The following is a 19,942-nucleotide window of genomic DNA, read 5'->3' as shown; positions in this document are numbered from 1 at the left end:
CGCGCATGCGCATATTCGTTTACGAATACATGCCCGAAATAAACACTGCACATGCGCACTTATTTGATCAACCTATTGCACTTTAAATCATTAGAAAAAATACTCTTTTACTGTCTTTTTTTTATACGTGACACATTTCATATGTTTATTAAATGATATTTAAATTCTGCATAAGGAGAGGAATAAAAATATTAACATTTGTAATAATTAAATATATTTAAAAGAATTTTTTTCAAGCTATACACACTTATTAATTATTTATAAATGTACTCTTATAAAATACATATACTTATAATATAACTTTATTTGAATAATACAAAATTAGTAGGAGATAAAATATTTTTCTAAAGTTATATGTATAGTTATAAAAGATATATTATAAAATAGTATATAAAAATAAGATGCATTACAATTTTGTCATTTGTTTTGTTTGTTTATGTTACTTTATATATAATAACAAATTTTCTCCTTTATTAATTTATACCATCCATAAATTAGGACGTTTGTTAATACAATAACTATACATTACATATTTGTAATGGCAAATTCAATTGCTTATAACCTATAAGTTATTTTAATGAAATAACTTTTTCGATATGGTCTTTAAGGGTTTCTAATTGACGCATTGTTTCTGGATCTAAATCTGGTATGTGCGACATGCGTAATCCATCATTGGGTAATAATGACATAATGTTTCCATTACTCAAAGGTACATTAATATTAGCAGTTTTATCTGGAACGATAGCAGAAACTAATAACGGACTGCCTTGCATACTTAATACCATCTCTCCTTCGCGTGGACGTCTGAGCACATTCAAAGGTGTATTTGGTTTAACTTTTGGAGTAATAAGATTATACTCGTTCTTAAGAAGCTTAGAAGCCGGTGTCTTAAATTTATCCGATTCTGGATCTAATTCGTTGTTGACGTATCCTTTATTAGTGTTTTTCATTAATGTCTTGTGCGTTAAGTCGTTAAAAGAACATAGACGATTTCTGGAACTGCTACGAGTTACTCTTCTTGGTTTATTTTCAGAGGTTTGTTTTTTAGCTCTCGATGCACGAGATGCACGAGATGAACGAGGTACGTGCAACGTTGATCCTCCTGTTGTACTTTCCGTTACGTAGCCATCATCGGATGTAGCTGTAGCACGCTTGGTCTTTTTTGTTTTCACAGTTGACGGTGCATAAAATATTGACTGCTCGTTCACAGATGATGTTACTTCGTTGCAATTTTCTTTCTCATCTTCTTTCCATGTAATTATTTCACCTAAAGTCATTTGCTTTAATTCTGTTGGTATGCCAGCTAATTTAACATTATGATAAGTCTCATAACTCTCTATACTCATTTTAGCTTCGGCATCTAATTTCGCCAATCTAAATTGGAGTTTCTTTTGAAAATCTTTTAGAAACAAATCTGATTCTTCTGTAGATTCTCGGTTTTGTTTGGATTTACGTATCTGTTTCGTGCGTGGCATGCTTTCTAATTGGTAAAATATTGAAAATAACGGAAACTATATTTCGCTATATTATAAATAATAACTTAACTTAATCTAGTAAACTTTCTTCGCTTTTTTATTGATTAGGCTTTGCCCAATGTTTAAATTCTGTTTACCGCTATGGGCAGTTTCAATCCTTAAAGTAACGATATATAAAGAAATGTCATTAATAAGGTTAGAAACGGTATTGCCCTCTAGCGAGTAAAAAAATAAATAAATTCAACTAAATATGAAAATGTTTATAATGATTATTTTGCAATATATATATATGAAATTATTATAAATTGTATAATTAATTATTGAGTTTAGAAAATGATTGATTAATATATCGATTAATTAGCCTTCTAACAACATTTATAATTTAAAATTTAAACTACATTGGTATACGAAGTACGTTACTCGTTTGAACGTTTATGATTGGCTAATTTCGTGCACATGAAAATGTTAAATCGATTATCGTTATGTTACGTTAATCTTATATCGACTGTTATAAACAATTTCTTATTTTGAAGTTTCGTATTGTATAAATTATTATTTTTTATTGCTATTTATATATTTATATAATGAATAGCAAAAATGCAAACGCCAATTTTACTTCTGATTATAAACGAAATGAAAGAGAAGAAATGTTAATAGCACCGCCATTAGACTTTTCATTCAAAAAAGCTACTAACATGAATGGTACGTAAACCTAATGATACCAAATAACAATTTCTTTCTTAATTTTATTTAATTTATAATATTTAATAAATATATATATTAATATTAATAATAAGATTTTACTAATTAATTAAAAGAATTAGTTAATCAACAACCTCAGACGGTACGAACTGTTAAAGCACCAATACGAACGTCCAATGATCGTTTTGCAACAAGTACAATATGGTTGAGTAATAATTTATTAAAATCCATGGATGGACTTGAGATTTTTACCAAAACAGTTCTAGAAGATCCAACTTGTTTAAGCTGGTTAGATCTTTCATTTAACGCAATCAACGAAATCGGAGTTGACATCGGAAAATTTCCCAATTTAAAGATTCTATATTTACATGGAAATAACATTTCCAATATAAATGACGTATTAAAATTAAGAAAACTATGTAATATGAGAGCTTTAACGTTGCATGGAAATCCAATTGAAACTTTATCTTACTACAGAGGTTATATAATTAACGTTATGTCACAATTAATCAATTTAGACTTTTCTCCGATAACTATGTCAGAAAAGAAACGAGCAGTACCTGCTGGATTTTTTAAGATAATACAACCTGCTTTTTAAACGTAAATATTTAATATAGTTTATAAAGTATTGTATTATTTATTTGTGTAAAGTTAATCAATGAAAATAAGGTACTACTTGTACACTTATATATTTATTTTTATTCGATTTAATAATATCTTGTAACAAATATGCATTTATTAAATTGTATCTGTAACGTTAAATTAGTATGTTCTCTGTTTGCTTTTACTCAGGGCCGTAACATATTTGAAGATCTTGGAGACATAATTTAAAATTTTGTAATAAAATTTAATATTATAATATATATGATATATTAAATTATTAATTGTTAATAAATACAAAATATACGGGCTATAATTATTAATTTTTATATTATTACAAGATATTTCTTTTTTGTAAACACAACATATCGATTACTTTATTTCGATTGGTTCTTATTCGTATTGATTGGTCATAAGTTGATTTCCATTGGTCGATGATTAACACGTGCGTTCTGATTGGTTCAATAAGTAGTTGGGATCAATCACGAGATGGCATTACGAACTACCTAAAGGAACGTGTATTATATTATCAAATATCATATGGCTAGTTGTCTATTCTTGAAAATAGTTAGCTTCTCTGATTGTCACTAATAAACGTCTCTGGATAGAGAAAATTACTACGTTTCCTTCATTATTGTGAATTATTATATTTATTCAAAGTGTGTATATTAATTATCATCTGAAATAATAATTGAAATACATTGTATAACACATTAACTTTTGATTAGAACTTTACATATAAGTTACATAATAATTTGTCTATTTTATAACAAAAGGTTTTAGGGAAAAATATAATACAAATTTTCTATAATCTATTTTTCTATATCTTTTAATAATCATATTTCTCTTTAACTTTATAAGATTTTATTTTGAATTATATATATAAAAAAAATTATTACCAAATAATTAATCACATAAATTTACTGATTTAAATTTATTACTGTTTGCATTTTCTGTCCTGAGATTATAGGAAAAAGCATTAATTATAAGAAAGAATTCTATATTTTCTTTAGATGTCTTCTGCAGTCAAGACATTACCCAAACCAAATCTTCGTAATTTGCTATTGAGGAAGATGAAAATAGCTTTTATCGGTATGGCAGTATCTTCGACTATTACAACACTTGCCTACAAAGTATTTATTGGTGATGCAAGGAAAAAAAAATATGAAGACTTTTACAGGTAATACAAGCATTCTTAATACTTTGTATTTTTTGTTATACCGTAAAATATATATATTTTCATTTTATTTTATATCTATTGTTATACACAAATGTTATCAATTCATTTACAGAACGTACGATCCAGAAGCAAGTCTCAAACGTATGTGCGAATCTGGTTATATGCACTCCTGCGGAGATAATCCGATAATTTACGAGTAATTATTTAAATAATGTACATAGTTCGTCATAGTATAACGAAATTCATATATATAAAATAACTTAAATAAAATATACATCTGTTATAAACACATGTCTATAATACATTAAACTTTTACATTTAATCATATTCGTTATTTCTACATAGGTTATTTACGGATTAAAAAATAATTCTTATAGAAATATAAATATTTATTTAAATTATTATTAAGGAATATTGTTATATATATATATATATAAATTTGCAGTCTCACAAGATGTATAGAATTCTACACACTGTTAAGAGAAAAATAATAATGAAAAATATTGAAATACGTTAAAGAAATAATGTTTCGTTGAATAACATTGATGGTAAGCATAGCAATGCACTGATAATATTTTAGATAATATACTAATTAATAATAAGTAATATAAGAAAATATGAAAATATGTAAAAATATTATAAAAGAGGATTTTTTAATCAAACATTAAAAGATCCAATATACACGCATATCTATGTAAGAGAATATAATTAATTAGTAAAAAAAAAAAGAATATTCATAAAGTTAGATTAATATTCGTTAATAAATATATTTTCTCGCGAGTATCGAATAATAATTCTAAACATATTGGCATAAAGGGGGTTAAAGAAACTCTGATGTTAAAATAATTAGTAAGATGGCGCCGCAATATTACCCAGCATGCCCTGCGCGATTGATTTGCGCATGTCAATTGTTCGCATTGCAAATGGCGGCTCCTTGTTATTGTTCATGGCGTTTTATGACTTGTCCCTTTATATTACCGATTATGTCGAGTTTTTTCGCAATCTTCGCCGCGCGCATTGTGCATAAAGTGGAATAAGATTACGCGCGGTGTATTTTAGGTTAAGATAAGTGCATTAGTGGTGTGTCTCCGTACGATTTCGACGAGAGAAATCCCACACGAAATTGGAAAGAAATGGGGTAACGTTAAAATTTTCCTATGTTTCATACGGTATCAATTTATAGTATAAGAGGACTAAAATCATCATAAATCTTTCATATAGATCTTACATTGAATCTAATATTATTTTGATATGCGAACATAACGATGATAGGTATTTAACATTTGTCAAATGAAAATCTTCCGGATCTTTTGACGGTCTATCTCTCCTCAACATGCTCGAGCCCACTTCACGTACACCTCCCCCGACGGACAAAATGGTGGCCCCCCGATATCCAATGGTCTGGGTGCCTTATTTCGTCAAAAATCATTATGGAATTTCTCGATAGGACTTTTTCTTTTTTTTACATACTCATTTTATTCAAATCAACGAGATTATTTGCTTTTATGCCGCTTAGTTTTTATATTAATATTCTATAACCTATTTTTGCTTATATAAAAAATCGTGTGCCCCTGTCTAGTGGCCTAAAAGATTTTAATTGCCGTTCATAAATGGTGAGACTGTTTTCTTTCTTTCTTTCTTTTATTTTCTTTCTTTCCTTTCTTTCTTTCCTTTCTTTCCTTCTTTCTTTTTTTTTTTCTTCTTCCCTTTTCTTTCCTTTCCTTCCTTTTCTTTCCTCTTTTTATTTTTTTTTCTTTTTCCCCTTCTCATTTTTCCTTTTCTTTTAATATGTTATCTCGTTGCACCGTTGTCAATCGATTTGAGAATAAATATTGCAATCGTTTAAATTGCAATTTTTCATATTTTTATTATTATCGTATATCCTTTTTAATAATATTATAGACAAGTTTTATAACCTAGTCATATTTTTACCTAGGATTTTGTGTTTATGATCAATATTATTTCGTTTATATACAGAAATTAATCGATGATCGTTAAGAATATCGGAATATTATTTATATTGTGTTCTTTTAAATTAATGACATTACATTTGGAGTATCTCATATGTTTGTTGTTTTATTCTATTGTTTATTTTCGTTTGTCCCTCCCTCCCTCCCTCTCTCTCTTCCTCTCTCCCTCTCTCTTCCTCTCTCCTTCCTTCCTCCTTCCTTCCTCCTGCCCTCCTCCTGCCCCTCCAACCACAAAATATTTTATATATTTAACAAATAAAATATAATTGAATTTTTTTTTGGAAAAGCAATAATTCATATGAAAAATAAAATATATAATAATAAAAACTTATTTTTTTTTATTGTTTATATTTATTATTCTCATAATTATTGTTTACAATTAATGCGCACCGATATAAACATTTTATAGATTTTTATAAATTGTAACATGAATATATTTTTTAAATTTATTTTAAACCCGTTGATAATGTGTGATAATAAAAAAATGCAATATTTGTAATATTATTAACCTTTTGAGTGCTGCAAATGCATATATGTGTTCGTTTAAAGTTATCAGTATGGATTATGGATGTGTGTATTATATGCGTATGTTGGTACGAATACAAATGAAGCAATGGTGGTTTGTGTATTAATTATTGTTTCGAGTCTTGTTGTACCAAAATTATACTTAAACAAAAACTTTCTTGGATTATTTTATTTGGGAGAATAATGATTATAATTTGTTATTAGTAGTTATTAGTATAATCGATATAATTAATGAAACTCATACGCTAGCTAAAAATGTATTCCGTCTCTACAAAGCGCTTCGATCAAAAGTATTCACTATTCAAAGGTTTAATAATTACTAAATATCAAAATACGAAAGCTACAAGTTATTGTAGGTGTATTTAAAGTTGTATATTTTATTTGAATTCTGTTCGCTTGAATCTGTTCATTTCTTCAATACATGTCATTATTTCTTCCATTTAATTCATCATATATGATAGTTATAAAAGCGTATGAATAGATATTAGATTATAAGAAGTTATAAATATGGTCGTGCTATTATTATTATTATATTTTTTTTTGTAATTTTTCTTTCGACCTTTAAATTCAATATAAATATTTTGAAACGAAACAAGACGGTAATGTTGTATTAGTTAAATGTATTTACAATATTTCTTGTTTGTTTGATTTTAATCATCATTTTTGTCTGTTATTTTTGTTTGTTTAAACAGTAAGCAAGTGCATTAGTGCTGGAGTGGTTCGGAGCTGTCGGTTTACAACCGACGAGGAAACATCTCGTCACAAATTTATTGTCTTTGTACCCAGAGGTGTCTACCTGGGTAGTTATGTGATTTATGATTGGTACGTATTCCTTTGTTTTGGAGAATACTGAAATCAACCGTTTAATATATTTATTTATTTTCTTAATTAAATTTCATTATTATTATATATATATTAAAAATGGATAAGAATTTGTTCGTTAAGCAAATAACAAAAATTATATATTTCAGTCATGGCGGCAGATAGTGATGGTGACCTCATTGAGACGGTGGTAACTTGTGAGGGAGACCTTGGTGATCCAGAATTTCCACATAAATTTAAAACCATCGTTGACCGTCTTAAATCTCTACTTTGTAAAGGTTTGTTTCCTGAATCTATTATTGAAAATGATTATTTTGATTTTTCTTCAAGAAGATTTACATATTTTAATCTTATAATTTGTAAGCAAATTTTTCATATGATATAATAATAAAGTTATTTGTATCGTGTAAAATAATTATTTATATTTAAAGGAAAAATGATTTATCAATTGCAGAGAAAGGAGATGGTCTAAAAGTTAACAAAGTAGAACCATGGAATTCTGTCAGGGTTACATTTTCCATACCAAGAGAAGCTGCATTGCGGTTACGAGAACTAGCAGCGCAAGGATCTTCACTGCTTACACAACTTGGCATTCTTTCCGTACAGGTTGAAGGAGACCAGGTATAATTATTGTTTTATAGTATTATTCAATAAAATAGTGTACATTAGCAGTAATAAAAGTTTTTTCATTGCAAAATTATGAAAGTAATTAACTTTTTGTGGACTATTGCTATATATATGCGTTCTGCATAATTTGATCTAGAAATTCATATGTGCGTTTGGTTAAAACAATTGATAGGGTTAAAAGGTTTATATATGTGATATTAGCGTATAGCCAGAAATGTGAGCTGGTAATTTCAAACGACTATCACAACAGTGGCTTAGCCCTGCAGAACGTTCGGTTTTGAACAATTCTGTACACAAAAGGTTAATATAATATATTAATGTATTTCTAGGTTATATCTTTAAGGATAGCGAGTCGATTTGGAGGCGAGGCACAAGAAATTGTCTTACGTTCAGGATCTTCACAGGATGCTGGAAATAAATCTCAGAATGAATCTACAAATAGTTCAGTTACTGCTGACAATGATCCTACTATAGCTTTACCTGATCCAAGCAATACATCAACAATATCTTCCGCGTTGCGGAATGTTGCTCAAATAATAGCAGCTAGTACGTTTGTCTAATATTAAAAGTAAATATATTTAAAAAATATATATATATATTTCATTTTTGTCTTTTGTATATAATGTTTCAGGTACATCATCAGAGAAAGCTCCTCAATTTCGTTCTCCAAATGTTGTGGCACCGACAGACTGTGATCCTATCCCACCTTTTCTTGCAAAATCTGTGCCGTCAACGGCTGGTAGTAATGGCGTTGGTACTTCTGGCAACCAACCGGTCACTAATTCTATTGCTTCATCCAGAAATAATTATAATGGTCCATTCCCGTTTGCCAGCATGACGCATGCTGCTCAAGCAATACATAGCCGAGAATCACAAGCGACAACAATAAAAAATACAATTCAGTTTAAGCAACATACACAGCCACCGCCGCCTTATCCAATACAAGATAATTTGGCAACGGTCACAGCCTTGTCAAGCGGTCATACAACTACGCAAACTGTAGTTACAGTTGGACAATTGACAACTCAGTATAAATCACCGATTACCACAACATCTAGTCTGTCACCAAACAATGGTAATCATTTAACAGGAAATTCCAATGGTAGTGGTAATCAAGTTGCTTTATCGAGTCCATTACTTGTGAATCTTCTGCAAAATGATGCTACCTCACATTCAAATAATGTGATACCTGGTCAGAAAATGTTGCCACCAGCTGTTGTTGATAACTCAGGATTAGCAAATCGTATGAGACCTACAAAGAAGCCAACTGTTAGAAGAAAAGAACTAACCGTACAAAGTGAATCACCACCGAATTTGGATTCATTAAGAACAGAAGATCTGATTGGAGGATCAGCCGTTATTGCGGATATATCTCAAAATTCACCATCTTCCGCATTTGCTGCCGTTAATGCAAATCAGCCATCGTCGATTCCTCAACAACATACGGTTAATGTAGTTGGCAGTGGCAGTCAAAATATAATGACACCGCAAACTGTTCATCAAGTGCCAGTTGTTGGACAGATACAACAGATACAGCAACAAACACCACCAATACATACTCCAGTACAAATACAGCAAAAGTTTCCTATCAGACAAGAATTGACTTACAGGCCTTCACAAATGCAAATACAGAGTCAACTTCCTGCTAGGCATTCGGTGAATGGACAAGTTAGAACACCTTTACAACAGCGCCAATTATTACTCCATCAACAACAACAGCAGCAGCAGCAGCAACAACAGCAACAACAACAACAACAACAACAACATCAACTCTTAGCTCAGCAGCAACAATTAAACCAACAAAATATAACCACATCACAATTGGTAACTCAGCAAGGACCTACAACGCAACAAGCATTGTTGCAACAGCAAAGTACTAATGCTCCATTGCAATCAACATCTTTACCTAATCAACCAATTCTACAACAGCAACAAGTTCTACAGCATCCAACGGTAACATTGAATGTATCCCAACAAAGGCTAAGTTACTTAAGTAATCAACGTCAACAAACTCCTCCACCGTATCCACGGCAACCAATACCACAACAACCTCATTTAACACAGCAAAGTCAGACATTGAACGTACAACAGCAATTACATCATAATCAATTGAAAAATATAAATGTCAATACAAGTGCAACAACAGACTTTCGTTATGGGCAAAGTCAAAACATTCTCAGTAGAAATTATCAGACCTGTATCAGCAGTGCTAATGGACCTACATGGAATACGCAAAATAGTTCCATTCCGCAGGGTGCTCAAGTTAATACAACAAGGCTCGCAGTCTCTAATCAGGTTCCAGGTGCCTTTTCTCAGTGTGGCTCTACTATGAATCATACTCCTACGACTACTGCGACTGCTGCCACTAATAAAGTGGAAACGTCAGAGTCCCCAAAACCTGAGGAGGAGACACCAGAGCCAGAGTATACGTCAACTGGAAAAATTCGGCAATTTCTTATAAATCCTCTGACAGGTCATTTAGAACCAATGCCTAGCGAGAGCTCTGATTCTGAACCAGAAAGCGCAGTTGATAATCAAGATGATTTCTTTTCTTTTCCATCCCCTTCTAACGATAGATCTAATTCTATCTTTTCCGACGATGACGCAGACAGTAATTTTTCAAGAAGAAACGATACCACGACCAATACAGATCAATCGGATTCCGAGACGACGGTTAAATCTACAGCCAGCGAAGGAAGTTTAAAGCATAGCAGAATAAAACCTACCAGAGATTCCGCTCACAGTCCGATGCCTGGAGAAAAGATTAAACTTCGTTTAAAGTTAGAAAAATCAGAACCAGTTACCCAAGCGTATAAAGTCGATGTATCATTTGTAAACACACCACCCGTTAGAAAAGTTGATAAATCGGTAAACAAAATGTTTACCACGGGTATCTCTAGCTCAGGGACTGGTGATGAACCACGAGTGCCTCCCTTACACATTTCTTTAAGAGGACGTAATGCTGCTGTAGTACAAATTAAGAAAAAAGAAAAAAAGTCTCTGAAAGATGGCGAAGCTGACAACATAGCTAGTGTAAAGAGGAAAGGAAAATTGAAAAAAATGAAAGAATGTACAGATGGGAACAAATTGTTGCAAAAAAAGTCATCTCTGAGCATGATCATAGGTACTGCCTCTGCTTCCAAACTACCCCTATCCAATTCGGCGATGATCAATAGCGCCAGTACCATTAATAAAGTGAATAATATTCTACAAACTGTCGTTGCTAAACCTAATGCCTTTAAACAAGAAATGTCAGTAGATTCTATAAGGCTGCAAGGTGCTCTGATCAAACCAAGTTCGAGTAAAAATAATGACGTAGATGATATACCTCTGAACAGTAGAATTCCATCTCCGTCTAAACATAAGTCTCCTATTTTAAATCAACCTTTAAATACGCCGCAGCAAAACATAACGAAAAATCAAATGGAAGTCGATGTACAAAATCATACGCATGAACACAAAATAGGGGGAGGTAAGATGTTAATAATAAAAAGTAATATATCTAAATTATTTTAACATATAATATAATGTATTGAAACTGGTTTTTTTCTTATTTTTTTTTTTTTCTTTTTTCTTTTTAGGTAAAACCAAAAGAAGAGATAACAAGAGGAAATCAGAATCTGGAGAGGGTATGCATAGAGAACAAAATTTATTGTCGGGTGGTAGAATTTTAGATAATCAAGCCAAGTGGAGAAAACTCGGTTATAAAGGTGATTCCAATCAAGTGATACGAAAGTCTGATGCAATTTTAACAGGGACCGATTTCACAACTGTCAAAAAAGTCGGAGAAATTAGGAGAACCAGCGACAGCGACATAAACAGGTCAGCCGTGGAAAAGAACAATCCATTGAGCGCGGTGAATTCTAGATTGACGGAAATAAATGGCGTAAGAAGCGATTTAATTAATCAAGAAAAAAGAAGGCGTTTAAGTTTAATGGATGAAAAAGATTTGCATTCGTCAGGTAAATTATTGTAAATTTATATTAAATGGCATTATTACATTATATTTTATTTTTGTTAACTTTTTTTATTTTTGTTTTTTTGTTTGTTTACATTATTAAAAGCAGGTCTTTTACTTATAGTACAATCCAAAGACTCTCAAAAAATCATTTTGTAATTGATTTACAGAATGTCATATTACAGAGGCTACCAGTCAAAAAGTTGCTTCTGAATCTTCTTCGCCGAACACTCTTTTAAGTACCAAGAATGTTACCAATGTACCTTATGAAAATGAAACTCAAAGTTTAAAAACAAAAAACGTAATAATGCAAAATGATTCTAACGTGTCAAGCAATACCGAAGCTAAAGTGTCTGTGCATACAGATGCGGCATCTAAATGTTCTCAACAGTCCGCGAACAGAAGTACGATGGTCAAAAATAAACCAGACATCGACAATTGCAAAGTGAATGCGAATGCTTTAACGAAAAATCAAAGTCTTGGACAGAAATTGAAAAATCATGTGAATATTAAGAATGACACTAATGCTACTATTAACAGGCACAAGATAGAACATTTTAACAACAAAAAGATAACTCAAAATCACATAATAAAACAAGCTGAGAGAACCGTAATTGAGAATAAATTGGATAATTCGCAAAGGATAAGTTTATTAAAAACATCGCAAAGTTCAATAATCAGCAACACAGTGGACCAAGTTCCCAGACCTCAAAGCAATGATTTAGTTACTGGAAAGCCAACCTTACCAATCGGGGAAATTAATGTAACAGAAGCTAAAGTTAAGCAAAAGTTACTGGAGAATACAACAGTTCCTATTGGAATTGGTGTGGACGCTAATGTAGAAAGAGTTGGTAGTGGAGGAGGTGGGGAAGATTCTGGAATAGAATCTATGGATGCTCTTTCAGAAAAATCACCTAATCAAGGGGAATCACCTTTACATAGGCCAGTAACAGAAGCAGTGACACAAAGTAGCACTAAAAGTGTTATTCAAGGGGAACCATCCCTGCCAACCACCAATAAGAACGTGCCTTCCTCAACTAATAGTAGTGATATGTGTTCAAATACCCACGTGGAACTTCTTAAGTCCAATGCCCCGCAAAGATTAAGTCCTGTGTCTGTTGCAAGTTATCTCGAAAATCACCTCAATTGCAATGTATCATCGCATTCTAGTGAAGAAGATGCTAAGAATGTACCTAGTGAAAAGACACTAATGATATCAACTTCAAGAACTAGCGGTGACTTGGTTGCCAGTTTAGAAATGACTGAACTAAAAAAAAGTGTTTCTAATCCACTAGTGACAGGATCAGTGACTGTCGTGACCACCGCTATGAGCAGTGGAATGGATAGTGATAATTTATTACAATGCGCGCATCAACAAATAAGCAACTTCTCTGAAACAGAAAATTGTAGCATTAAATTAGAAGGTACTATTAACCAAAACGAGCAGGGTACGGCAAACTCTAAACACGAAGTGTTAAGAGCTGCGGAAGACAAACTTGATGACAGTGTAAAAAAAATGGTGGCGGAAAAAAGTGACAGTGCAATTAGATTAAGTGAAGAACCTCATGGACAGAATAATAATGGTGTGCCTCTAATTCAAAATCATGTTACATATAGTAAAGTTAAAACAGACAAACTCATCGATAGTATGGTTACAAATAAAGCTAACGCAGTGGCAGATAATACATGTCCAAATAATCAGAGTCGCAGTCCGGAAATCAAAGCAGAGCCTGTAATCAATGTTAAAGTGGACGACACAAGGCAAGTTGATCAATCAGATAATTCCAAAAGTAATGTATCGTTGAACACAGGCTCCGCCGTTCAAGTAGAATCGTGTATCGATCAAAACCAAAAATCTAATGTACAAACTCCTCCTCAACAAATTTCAGTCAGGGAACCCTCAATGAATCTTCAAAAAGTTACAGATGATTTGGTTAAGAAACTTGCTAACGAGGCCTGCGAAAATCTAAGTATCCAGTCACCTCTTGGCGAGGATCCGCAGCCAATTAGGATTACACCGCCATTGTATACATATTCCAATCCAGTTGTTTTACAAAGAGACGAAACTCCAAGCCCGGCAGCACAAAATCTCGAAGTAGATTCCAGCGATGTAGAGCACGTCAAAAGGAAACGTAGAAGAAAACAGGAGTTAGAAGGCCGACAGGATGTCATATGCATCGAAGACAACGACGAATCACACTTTGTGGAAAGATTAAACTCCAATAACTCAGACGATTACATCAAAAGACCAGTTAAATCTTTGCTAGAACAACTTTTAATAGAAATTCCAAGCGAAAGTAATGAAAAAAGATCACTTAGAACCAGATCGCAAAAATTGAACAGTCCGGATATTGCTAAAACTCCAAAAAGCAGCCCGCACGGTCCTACTAAGCTGGAAGAAAGACGTAGTATATCACCTTACGCAAAGGCTAGTCCTAAATTGGGATCATCCAAGTTATCTCCTAATACAGCAACCATGAAAGTAGGAAAAAGAAAAAGACAGGAAAGTGAAAGTTCTGTAGCATCAAGCACAGCCGATGATCCCCAACCACGACCAGGAAAACGAAAATGTTCGGAAAATGCTGCGGAGCTCATTAAGGCTTGCATGGGTCTGGACGAAACTGGAAACGTCAAAAAGCAAATACCTGGCAAAGAAGAACCCAAAAAGGGATTCAACATATTGGCTAAAACTAAAAGAGGTGTGTGTTTACTATATATATATATATATATTATATATATTTTTTTTTCTTTTTTTTCTTTTTTTTTTCTTTTTTTATGTTGAATTATTACAATACTTGAAAGACTGCCAAAAACAGAAATATTTCTAGTTGTCAGTTGTCCTTGTCTATCAATCATAAATATAAAAACCTAAAAAGAGCTCTCTCATCGATTAGATTTATTCGCTCATTGCGATCTAATCGATCTGATAATTTTATATTTTTAGGTCCCATTGTGGTAGAAGTAGATTCTTCTGACGATGAACCATTGATTGAATCGGTAGGAAAAGCAAGAATGAGATTGTCAGATGAAACATCCGCTGCTTCTCCAAAGTCTAAAGATCAAAAGTAAGCAATAACTGCTACGTGATTACGTGCAAGCGTAATGTAAAACTTGAATTAGCCGCACTTAACGAGAAGTATTCAATGTAAATGAATTGTTATCATTCTAGAACAAATTCAACTACAACTGTTTCTGGCAGTCCAATTAATTCTAGTAATATATCAAATTTCAATGCCAGTAATAGAGTGCAAAGAGAAGCCCGTTTATTGACAACCAAACAACAACCGAGTACACCGACAGCGGTAAATGCTGGAAAAGAAAGGCTACGCGGTACTTCAGTCTCAAGTAACGAATCAGTGGGAGAAGTCACAACAAGACGATCGGTTCGACAGAATACATCATCACCATTAGCAACGCCGGCAAGCAATACAAGAGGTGCATCTAGATCTACGGAAGATGTAAATAGAAGAAAAACTCGAAGTGGGGCTGGTATGTATATAATGTTTCTTTAAAAATTCATCATCGCAATATTATAATAACTATAAATTTCAAAATATATCTTTAATATTTTTGTTTGCTTTATTTATATACATTTAATGCATTTCAAATATATACAATTGATTTGAATATAAATGAAGTTACGTATTCCCTATACCGTTTTAATTGAAAAAACACCTCGTACAGCGGGAACATTGTTTTAGTAACGGCTGAGGCAGCAGAACAGGCAAAACGGAGGCGAATATCCCGAGAAAACAAATGACCCTCGGGAAGTGACCTTGACAGTGATTAGCTACCGTCGCTTGTCAAGGCCTATCCGTCTGATTATCTATCTGTTATAAATGGTTATTTGATCGCCGTGTGGCTGGACCCCACCTGGTGAATGTGTATGTGTCGATAGCGCACAAACATTGCTGTATATGTTTCTTCGGGGGTTTTTATAGCAAACGAAACGCTGGACGGTGGAAAAAAAAAACAAAAAAAAATATATCATCAATTTGTCTAGTATTACAAATTAATATTACGAATGGATACATTTTTTTCTATACTCTGTACAAAGTTATCGAGTTTCCTTTAATGATATACCATCAAATGAAGTTTGTATTATCACCTGAACGATGATGATGATGTTTGTTTATATTAGATGTTACTTTCTTAAATCTCTAAGAATTTTCTAATCGTAAAAGAAGAAGAAGAAGAAGAAGGAAAAGAAGATATAAGTGAAATGGAAGAAACATGGAAGAAAAGGGGAAATATTTCTGCACTTTTTTTCACCGTCCAGCATTATCCTCTTGCAGTTTACTCCTATTAAACAGCAAAAGTTTAGTTACTCAGAATCCATTCAAACGTCTCGCGTATATTTCGATCTAAGTAACTAAACTGGATTTATAACTGCCGAGTCATTGTGTAACTTTCTTTTACCAATAACAAGTTATTATTATTATTCATTTATAGAGAACGAGGTTCGCATTATTATATATATATGTATATGTGCAATTCGGTCAAGTTGAATTTTTTCGTGTTTGAGGTCAATATTTACAGCATTATAATATATACATACATACATATATATATATATAATAATAAATATATATACGTAGACGCGTTTTTTCATGAATATATCCAACAGATTGTTGTGCAAGAATTTCTTTTTTTTACCACCAATGAAAAGGGTATTAACTACTATCCCGTGCTCTTTTTATTCTTAATACGTTATCTTTATCTCTTTATTATCTCTTCTCTTCTCGTATCATTTTTATTTCTTATTCATGGGAATTAAATAATAATAGTGGTAAAAGAAAGATCAAATATTTTAGGTGAAACATGAATCCGACTTGTACTGCCGTAAGATAAAACACATTAATTCCTGCAGATATAAATTTTTCATTAAATAAATGGTGGGCTTGGGTCGCTGCTACTCCGACGATTACTTCACTGATAGGCTTTATTTAAAAAATGTTTAAATATTTGTGTAGTCATTTTTATTTATTTTATTTTAACTAATTTTTCTTCTCTCTTCTTCTTCTTCTTCTTCTTCTTCTTCTTTTCTTTGCTTTCTTTTTTTCTTTCTTTTCTTTTTTTTTATATTTTTCATTTTGTACATATTCGGGGAAATATGCATGCATTACGAAAATAGTATTCGCTATACTCATTTTTTAATATTAATTCATGAGTATAATATCTTGAATATAATAAATAATGATAGATTTGAAAAAGAAAAAATGGGAGCGTAAAAATTCTTTGTAAATATTTATTATTGATTTTCAAGTACTCTTCAAATAAAATGGCACTTTTTGAAAATGAATATCAACATGTTACGTTAAGTATTTTCCATGTATATATGCTTGTCACAACTATATATAGATTATTAATAACAATTGATTTTAACAAATTTGTTGGTAGAACTTAAGTTTATGTGTCTATGCGCTAGATTTTTCAATACGTTAACTACACAATTTTCATTTTTTAAATTTGGTGAGCACGGTCTTTCAGTGGAATGCTCGTCGGTGGTCATAATATTGCAAAAGAAAAATAAAAAAAAATAAATAAATACACAGGGGTATAAGGCTATTATTAAAAATGACTTATTTTATTTATGAAAATATGCGGTTCGTTGGGATTATACATTAATAAACCATGCATAAAAAATATGAAAATGATAAGATTTAAGGTATAAACAAAAAAAAAAGGAAAAAAAAAAAACTATTAATACAATGTTAATTTGATAGGTAATATATGAATGAATATATTTTGTAAATAATTTCTTGTAAAGATACACAAAGCACCTCCTCACTCTGTATATATAGGAACTGTTTAAATTTTTATTAAACAAAAAGAAATTTAGTAATAATTAGTATACTAATTAGTGATAATTATAAAGAAAGAAAAAATCGTGCAACATTTCTCATTGTCATTTTTAATTCATTATTCTTCTCGCGCTATCATTTTATTAATAAACTTTGTTAAGTATCGTCAACCCTGTTCGCCAATACTTATGGTATAATAAAAACATAAGCGTATATACATACATTATGTAATATGTGTATATGTCATTTATGTTACATACATTGTTTTCGTGATCAGATAAATCTAGTTTTATATTGTATAAATATAAATTAATGGTTGAGAATTTGAATTTTAAGTAAACCAGCAAGTAGTCATCGTTCCACAATTCCTTAAATCATTCTTTTTTATTTATGTTTTTTATTTTTTTTTTTTTTATTGAAAATTTAATATTTTCTCAATTGGATATTATTTTTTTATTAATATATTTTTTGGTTACAATGTTTTAGATTAAATGTAATATATAATGTTTTAATATATTTTTAAATATAACTTTTATATAAAATATAAAATAATTTTTTAACGCGTTCTTTTAAAAAAAGCAAAAGATTCATCTGTTTACAATTTTTAAAATAATTTTAATCTAACTTAAAAGTTAAATAGTCAAACGTTGAGATATAAACTTTTATTATTTTTTTTAATAATATTTTTATAAACACATGACCTAATGATTTATAGTCTTCGGACAAATAATGATTTAATCTTTTACTCTAATTGGTTTAAAAAGAGTTCGATGACTACTACGGCAATCTATTTTGTTAAGTAATTATTTTATTATCGAAATATTAAATATATTGAATTTGATTTTATCCGTAATAAAAAAAAAAAGATTAAAATTAATTGCCGACACACACATACGCTGGATAATGAAATATAAAATATTTGATTAATTTCTTCCCGTTCTCAACATTAGTTTAATTTATTTAGTTAAAATGCTGCATGTTTATTGGAATTTATATATTTCAACAGATATATTAAAACTTATATTGTACATAGTAGCATATGCTTATTTTGGATGGGAAATGAAAAATAATAATAATAATAATAATAATAAATAAATAAATAAATAATTAAAATAAATATGTACATAAAGATATAAAAATATGAAAAATGAAGAGAATAACATATTCAGTTTTGATCCAAGTCCTGTGTGTATTATGGAATGATATGTAATATATAGTAATTTAATAATGTCGAGAAAGAAAAGAAATAAGAATTATTGGGAAAAGTAAAAAACACAACTGTAATTTCGATGTATAATATTCTCTTTATAGATAGTTAGGCTAGATATTATTACATTACAATTTTATTGATAAATATTACATTTATATGATTGTATAGATTATAAACGAGCTAAGCTTTTTATGTAAATATATCTTAAAGCTAAAATACGAATTTTTAGGCTGCTAACATCGTTAAGGAGTTTTTTTTAAGTAGATTTGCCATTTAGCTGCATATGTATGCGTATAATATAAGAAAGATAAAATATTAGCCCGCCAAAGATCATATTCTGATTGTGACACGTGTTTATAACTGTTCGTATTGGATGCGTCTTAAAGAATAGTATACATGTGAAGCTCGATAAAACAATTGGTGCTTTATAAATACGATGAACACATTGCAGTGTTACGCGTCTCAGCATTATTACAATAATGAAATCAATAAAAAGTGATCACTTTTGTGCCCATTTATATCTTTACATATGGCAATTACTTTAATAAGCTCCTTAACTATGCGAGCAATGCTGCAAAATATAACAGTATGTATAACGTATATGAGTTTTAAAATCATCGGATTATATTAAATAGTCCGATGATTTAAAAACCTCCTTCTACGCAAAACACATTTGTATTTTTAGTATTTGGTTAAATGATATAAATAGTAGTAAAGGATAAATGATAATAATCCAAGTGGATATATATATATATATATATAATATATAATATATATATATATATAATATAAAAAATTAGATCCCATATATATATATATATATATTATATTTGTAGAAATGATCGATCACACATGGAAAGATAAATCGCGCTATGATTATCAAGAAAAATATTACAATTATATTATTACTTATTATTACACAAAATGACTATACAACATGGTAATTTGCTAATTGTACCTTTTAATAATTACCGTAGACACATTGATGCAAATGGTTTTTTTTTTTCTTGTTAATTATTAATTATCATAGACTTAAAAGGATAATGAAAAATGTGTTATAAAAAAAAAA

General features: G+C 30.6%; 4 protein-coding genes across 9 annotated transcripts; 3 read left to right on the top strand and 1 right to left on the bottom strand.

Annotated features, from left to right (window-relative positions):
• Positions 1–411: 411 nt before the first annotated feature.
• On the bottom strand, positions 412–1,652 carry LOC122514932 (borealin-like). Its single transcript, XM_043632079.1, has one exon. It carries the CDS (start codon positions 1,473–1,475, stop codon positions 570–572), a length of 906 nt encoding a protein of 301 aa, XP_043488014.1. The 5' UTR covers positions 1,476–1,652; the 3' UTR covers positions 412–569.
• A 248-nt stretch (positions 1,653–1,900) lies between these two features.
• On the top strand, positions 1,901–2,817 carry LOC122514940 (leucine-rich repeat-containing protein 51-like). The gene is made up of 2 exons (XM_043632089.1): positions 1,901–2,177; positions 2,294–2,817. The coding sequence occupies exons 1-2, from the start codon at positions 2,060–2,062 to the stop codon at positions 2,773–2,775; spliced, it is 600 nt and encodes a 199-aa protein (XP_043488024.1). The 5' UTR covers positions 1,901–2,059; the 3' UTR covers positions 2,776–2,817.
• Positions 2,818–3,295: 478 nt separating this feature from the next.
• LOC122514948 (cytochrome c oxidase subunit 6C-like) lies at positions 3,296–4,466 on the top strand. Its single transcript, XM_043632099.1, has 3 exons — positions 3,296–3,436; positions 3,791–3,957; positions 4,070–4,466. The coding sequence occupies exons 2-3, from the start codon at positions 3,791–3,793 to the stop codon at positions 4,155–4,157; spliced, it is 255 nt and encodes an 84-aa protein (XP_043488034.1). The 5' UTR covers positions 3,296–3,436; the 3' UTR covers positions 4,158–4,466.
• A 396-nt stretch (positions 4,467–4,862) lies between these two features.
• On the top strand, positions 4,863–16,057 carry LOC122514879. 6 transcript variants are annotated; one of them, XM_043631977.1, is made up of 12 exons: positions 4,863–5,095; positions 7,145–7,274; positions 7,424–7,552; positions 7,729–7,895; positions 8,231–8,447; positions 8,533–11,373; positions 11,483–11,530; positions 11,657–11,863; positions 12,030–14,558; positions 14,804–14,924; positions 15,029–15,348; positions 15,561–16,057. In XM_043631977.1, the coding sequence occupies exons 2-12, from the start codon at positions 7,268–7,270 to the stop codon at positions 15,617–15,619; spliced, it is 6,645 nt and encodes a 2,214-aa protein (XP_043487912.1). In that variant the 5' UTR covers positions 4,863–5,095; positions 7,145–7,267; the 3' UTR covers positions 15,620–16,057. The 6 variants fall into 6 exon arrangements, with proteins under 6 accessions (XP_043487912.1, XP_043487911.1, XP_043487907.1 ...); XM_043631976.1 differs by having other exon boundaries at positions 11,483–11,863; positions 15,098–15,348; XM_043631972.1 differs by having other exon boundaries at positions 11,483–11,863.
• Positions 16,058–19,942: the final 3,885 nt, after the last annotated feature.

This window comes from Polistes fuscatus, unplaced genomic scaffold, assembly GCF_010416935.1.
Source record: "Polistes fuscatus isolate 324 unplaced genomic scaffold, CU_Pfus_HIC Scaffold16, whole genome shotgun sequence".
Taxonomy (NCBI): domain Eukaryota; kingdom Metazoa; phylum Arthropoda; class Insecta; order Hymenoptera; family Vespidae; genus Polistes; species Polistes fuscatus.
Note: the sequence above shows the minus strand (reverse complement) of the source record. Positions and strands in the feature narration are given on the sequence as shown.

Bases quoted from the DNA above. Each gene is read 5' to 3' on its own strand.
- LOC122514879 (XM_043631972.1), top strand. The intron at 8,448-8,532 runs GTACGTTTGTCT...ATAATGTTTCAG, and splicing joins TGCTCAAATAATAGCAGCTA to GTACATCATCAGAGAAAGCT. The intron at 15,349-15,560 runs GTATGTATATAA...ACATTGTTTTAG, and splicing joins AAAAACTCGAAGTGGGGCTG to TAACGGCTGAGGCAGCAGAA.
- LOC122514932 (XM_043632079.1), bottom strand. From the start codon at position 1,475: ATGCCACGCACGAAACAGATACGTAAATCCAAACAAAACCGAGAATCT.
- LOC122514940 (XM_043632089.1), top strand. From the start codon at position 2,060: ATGAATAGCAAAAATGCAAACGCCAATTTTACTTCTGATTATAAACGA. The intron at 2,178-2,293 runs GTACGTAAACCT...ATTAATTAAAAG, and splicing joins AAAAGCTACTAACATGAATG to AATTAGTTAATCAACAACCT.
- LOC122514948 (XM_043632099.1), top strand. From the start codon at position 3,791: ATGTCTTCTGCAGTCAAGACATTACCCAAACCAAATCTTCGTAATTTG. The intron at 3,958-4,069 runs GTAATACAAGCA...ATTCATTTACAG, and splicing joins AAATATGAAGACTTTTACAG to AACGTACGATCCAGAAGCAA.